This window comes from Mesitornis unicolor, unplaced genomic scaffold (genome assembly GCF_000695765.1).
Source record: "Mesitornis unicolor isolate BGI_N332 unplaced genomic scaffold, ASM69576v1 scaffold4468, whole genome shotgun sequence".
Taxonomy (NCBI): Eukaryota; Metazoa; Chordata; class Aves; order Mesitornithiformes; family Mesitornithidae; genus Mesitornis; species Mesitornis unicolor.
The window spans coordinates 32710-38402 of NW_010202394.1; the positions used below are offsets into that span (position 1 = coordinate 32710).

The 5693-nt window shown below is 37.3% G+C and overlaps 1 protein-coding gene across 1 annotated transcript; it reads right to left on the reverse strand.

The window, feature by feature from the left end:
- Positions 1-635: 635 nt before the first annotated feature.
- LOC104545277 (neuropilin and tolloid-like protein 2) lies at positions 636-4598 on the reverse strand. Its single transcript, XM_010190372.1, has 2 exons — positions 4457-4598; positions 636-1563 (listed from the first exon to the last, which is right to left on the reverse strand). The coding sequence occupies exons 1-2, from the start codon at positions 4530-4532 to the stop codon at positions 983-985; spliced, it is 657 nt and encodes a 218-aa protein (XP_010188674.1). The 5' UTR covers positions 4533-4598; the 3' UTR covers positions 636-982.
- Between the last annotated feature and the right edge of the window lie 1095 nt (positions 4599-5693).

Here is a 5693-nt window from a genome sequence, read left to right on the forward strand (position 1 = left end):
GGTAATCACACAGACCTTTGAGCAGTTCTCTTCAGGCAAGTAGGACATGAGCTAAATGTATTAGCATTGATTTCAGTAGGGAAGATTGGCTGCAATAAGGAGTAAAAGGCTATTTTAAGAGACAAATGTACAGCACAGTCTTCTTATGTAAGTAGTTGGAAAATGCAGGAATATTTTTTTTCCAACTTCAGAGCTGAGAAATCAGCGAGCCATATGAATCTATAATATATGGCAGAATATTTTAAAATCCCAAACCTTCTTGAAAGAAAGCTCTTTTAAGTCTGCATCTAGAATAACATGAGTACTTACTGGTGGTGTAACCAAAAGCTGCAAAGATTATATATTTCCAAATTACTAAAATTAACATAACTTGATGTTATTAAAAGGCAGTAATCATTTACACTTATTTCTCACAAAGTATAGAGTGAGGAACTGATAATTAAAGGCAATATAAATGGTAGGCAAGACGAAACACATGGCTGTAACATAATTCTTAACTGGCACTTAACTCTAACTCTACTTTCAGTTTAACAAATACAAGAAGACATCTATGTTGACAAACACATGGTGCACTTAACTTTTATTTAAGCAACTGAGGTATTAAAATTGTCTTGAAAGCAGATGTCTAAAGAAGAGAAAATAATATGAGGAATAGTAGTCAATGCTTTCAGTGTTCAATGATTAGTAGTTGTTGTTTTGTTTTCTTTTCTTTTGTTTTTCCAATATCCTTAATTTATAATTTCCATGCAAAGTCTCTGTCTTACTCCTCTACTGGATAGGTAGCTTGGGAAGATGGGAGGAAATCCACCATTCCTCAGCATGAGTTAGTTACAAAGACTTTGTTTGGTTTTTTTTTTGAATGAAGTATCATAAGCTAAAAGTGTGTGCATCTCACACGCTGAGTATAATACACTTTTAATATATACACTGTCATTGTACACAAGCATCTTGTATATACACCAATACCACTTTCACTAGGACATTAAAAGTCAATAGATAATGAACCCTGTGCCGTATCTTCTCTTCCTCTAACATAGATTTCACACGGAATCTCCTCCATGACCCTGTCTTCTATGACTTGCTCAGGGCAGTCATGCGCTTGTTTGAAGGTGTAACTGCTTTTCTTGAATGTGCTATTAAATGTCTTCATCGGCTGGGGCTGCGCAAAATCATTGTGGAAGGGAAGTTCCATGGAGCTGAGGTTTGTCCTGCTTTGTTTTACATTGGAGGCCTGGGAGCCACAGTGGTGGTCGTGAATGCATCTGGAAGCTGTTGAAGGGCGTCTCATTTTCTGATAGTTTTCAAGTTCTTCTGATAAATCTGCCAAATCTGCAGAAATTTCTTTGTCCCTTAGTGAAAACAGTTCATAATGTGGAGGATCAAATACTTCCTGGAAACCAGTTTTATTGAAAGCAGTCTTGCAAGCCATAACTTTTTTGCGAGGTTGCTTTACTTGTACTAGAATTGAAATGATGAGAAGAACTAAAACTATCCCTGATGTGATGCCAATGATTGTTCCGTGAGTTTTGGTGATTTGTTCAAACAATCCAGGTTTTTTCTTTTCTGCAAAGAACAAATGAAGATTAATATAATGCTTTTATTATTTTCCACACTTCTGATAATGTATAAAAGCAAAGCAAGCTGCATTGTGACTGCCATATAGGTGCTGTATTAATGAAATTACTTAATGGCACTCAACACTATACCTGTATGTGTATGGGATTAGTGGCTATCATATGACAATTCAGTGGCGAGTGGAACTCTGTGGCCAGTGCATGTTGACTCAGCTGGGATGCGGCTTCAATCCTGAACCGATCCTGATCAGGTCATATTCCAAAATCCATGACTTGAACAGGAGCTTATACAGCTACACGTGATGCTTCTCTTACCATGGTTTGCTCCTGCTGGCAACATTCTCATTTGTGTCAGTAGAAGGAAACACAGATTTAAAATTATCTAGCTCTTTAAAAGTGAAGTATTATCACAGTGATGAGGTAAGAGTGACTGTACTATTTGTTTTCACATCTCTTGGAAACTTAATGACTGGGTCTGTTGTGTAAGTCTGTTATATCTATTTTAACACAGGGAGCTTTAGCATAGATACGTTCTGGTTTTAACAGTCCAGTAAGCAAGTCAGTTGGAAAAAAAAAAAAGGAGAGGGGGGCGCAGGGTAACCAACAAACCCAAATCATATGGCATTTTGGCTAGTACTTCACATGAAAACACACAAGATGGCAGCATCAGAACAAGATGGTTTTCCATACTTAAAATTCTTATTTGAAGACTCAAAATTTCTAGATTTCTCTTCTGTAAATATACTTGTCCTAGGGGACTACAAGAGTTCTACACTGCAACATTTGCTAGTGAGGGAGGAAAGCATTAATGGCTATATAGAAGAAAATGTAGTAGTCTAAATGTTGCATATTATTTTCAGATATTTGACTCCTGGCATGTAGATATGTGTGTTACACGCCTAAGTACTGCACGCACAGTGCATGGAGAGATTTATATACCACCATATGCTATCTGAAACAATCCATATATTAAAGAGAGAGTCACAAGGCTGAGTAGTGATGTCTGAAATACTTCTTAAGACTGTTTACTCTGAGTTACATTTATACCTTTAATGCGAAAGAGATCTCCCCTTGTCCTGCTTAGCTTAGATCTTAGTGTTACCATACTTTACGGGAGGTATGAATTTCAGTACTATGGCAGTTTGCTCATCTGCACCTAGGTTCCTTTGAAGTTATTTTAATAAAAAATTGTTATGCAAAAAGTGATGTCTCCTCCAGTCTCTTAAAAGAAATTGCACATAACCAACTTTGCTATTAATTTTTGTGTCACTGGGCTTAGGCATAAAGTAGGTCACAATATGCTGAGATTTAGGTAGCTATCAATGTGGACTAAATGGGAACTCTGGGTCCCTGCAGGAATTGAGCACAACTGTGAGAGGGTTTATTTTTAAGGCTAGATATTGCTCATTTGGTTGCAGCTGTGTCCTTTCAGTCTACCTTTGCTGGCAATATGGACCCAGTTTCAGCTGTTTCTTAATTAACTGCTGTAAAGGTATCAAAGCAGAATTGAGATTGTATTCAACATAAAACACTGTAGGTTATCCAGCACCAGACACAGCAATTTACAAATGCTGGGAAAGACACTGTATTCACATTGCGATATGGTTTTTATGGTATTCATTTTTAAATACTGCAGTATGCGAGTGAGGTGTGGCTTCTAGGCAAGATTCTAGAAAGCAGTTGGTAGAGAGGAAAGAGATCTAGAAATTGCACTTCAGAGGGAGCACTGAATATTATCAAAGCCAAAGATTGTTTAGAGGAAGCTTATCTCTACACTGAAAACTTGGGAGTTATGGATCAGTTTTGTTAGCTGGAAAGCTTCCATAATATACCATTCCAGTGGTGTGAATTTCAAAGTAGTTTTTAAGTATTTATTTACTAAAAAAATTGAAGCTGGATTTGTGTGTTGAAAAGCCATCTTATTCCAAGATTTTCTTTAAAGAGGGCTCTGACTATTCCTGCGGGGTCAATTTTTCTTTGAAAGGGCACACCTATTTAAATCTTTCTAGAGTTTTGTGTTCAGACCTATTTATGCCATTCTATTTGTCACAGAAAGTCCAAGCTCAAGTTTGTTGTTTTATTGTTTTCTTTTAGCAAGAAAAATTAATGACCTTGAACTGGTTTTGTTCCAACTCTGAAAATTCAGTTACTATTGAAGCACAGGTGAATATATTTGTGCTTCAACAAAGTAACAATTTCGTCAAATCATGAGAATTTTTCCAACAAAATCTCATCTTGAAACAAGTATTTACTGTAGTCGTGATGGTTTAAACAATATTCCCCTGCCCCATGTTCCAGAAGCAGTGATTCACATGGGTCTGCTTTCCGTAAGTGGTCACTTCTTGCTTCCTAACAATTCCTTCTCCTTTGCACCCTTTCTCACACCATATGCAGCCGTTGCATTTACTCTGAGATAGTCTGTAATGAACAACTTAAAATTGTATTTGTCTTTGAAGACTGTTCCTTCTATTTCAGCCCTGAGAAAGGTTTTTTGTGCCTGAAGGCTTGTCTGTCTCTTTCCAGCCATATTTTCTTTCTCCAGTAAAAAGTATTACCTGTCCCTACAATCCTTGCTTCATTTAAAGTTTAGAAATAGATAGGATGCAACCTGGCAAATACGAAATTCTATTTCCTACTAAGCTGACATCTTTTTCAAATAGAGAATATATGCTGAAGAGGAAGAAATTTAATTATAAAGCAGTAAGATCAATACTCAGGATGCTTACATGTCTCCCGAGTTTAAATAAAAAATTTGGAACATCTTTCTGAGATTAGTAGAATAGCTGTCTTCAGCATTTCCAGGAAAAAGACATTTCATTACTTCCTTGCAAGGCAAACTGACCAGCCTAGCTCATAAAGGCTATGCTTTGCACTATATTCACCTCTGCAGTGATTTTCATCCCAAGGGTATGCACAGTTTTGAATGCCATTGCAGACTAAAGAATTATTGATGCACATGTTGCTATGGCAGAAGTAAGTGTTGCCTGAGCAGGGAGCTGCAGGAGAGAAGAGAAAGAAAACATTAGGAATTTTCAGTAATTTATACATTGTAATGAAACTAGTGAATTCCTGTTATTTTTCTTAAGATGCATACTCATTCTTTATCTCAGCTTCAAACACAATCACTTTTCTGACACATCACTAATTATCTGATTATTTACCCTCTCTACATGTGGTTGCTTTCACATGTATTATCAGTGCTACAAAAAAAAAGTCTTGCTCAAAATGGGTAGCAGATAGAGACAGTAACATAACACAGATAATGGAAGAAGGCTTTAATACTTGTCTTTAAGAACTTAATACTTAAAAAATTGCATGCTCACCATCAATTAGATATTTATTCAATCTGCTGTACATCTGCTATGTAGATGGTATAGCCGGTTGTGAAGCAGTTCCTGAACATCTGCATTTTAGAGCCCATTAATATCTTAAGGCAAATCAGATTTCAGCTTGTGGAGGACTGTTTCAGTGACTGCAAGAGATTTCAGTAACTGAAGGCATTTAAGTCATTCCTAAATCAAAGCTCTTAGATCTTCCTATTAGAGCTAATGCAGGGATTAAAACAGACTACAGTTTAGCTTTTCATCTATCTGTCTATATATAGTTATAAATGTGAAGAAATAAATTAACTAGAAAGTTGCCCTAAAGATTTTATCTTTTTGTGAACATTTGTTATAGCTCCTTGACATTAGAAAAATATATTTCACAGAATCACACAATATTATTATAAATTTGTAAAGGGTGAGCATCAGGAGGAAGGAGCCAGGCTCTTCTCTGTGATGGCCAATGACAGGACACGGGGCAATGGGAGGAAGCTGGAGCATAGGAGGTTCAATGTGGACATGAGGAAAAACTCAAGTCTCCTTCTTCTCCTTCTTCCAACTCCTGAGATTCTGTGATTCTGTGATTAGGAGTTGGAAGGGACCTCGAAAGCTCATCCAGTCCAACCCCTGCCAGAGCAGGATCACCCAGACCAGGTCACACAGGAACACGTCCAGGCGAGTTTTGAATGTCTGCAGAGAAGACGACTCCACAACCTCTCTGGGCAGCCTGGGCCAGTGCTCTGTCACCCTTACAATACAGAAGAATTTCCTCATGTCCACATTGAACCTCCTATGC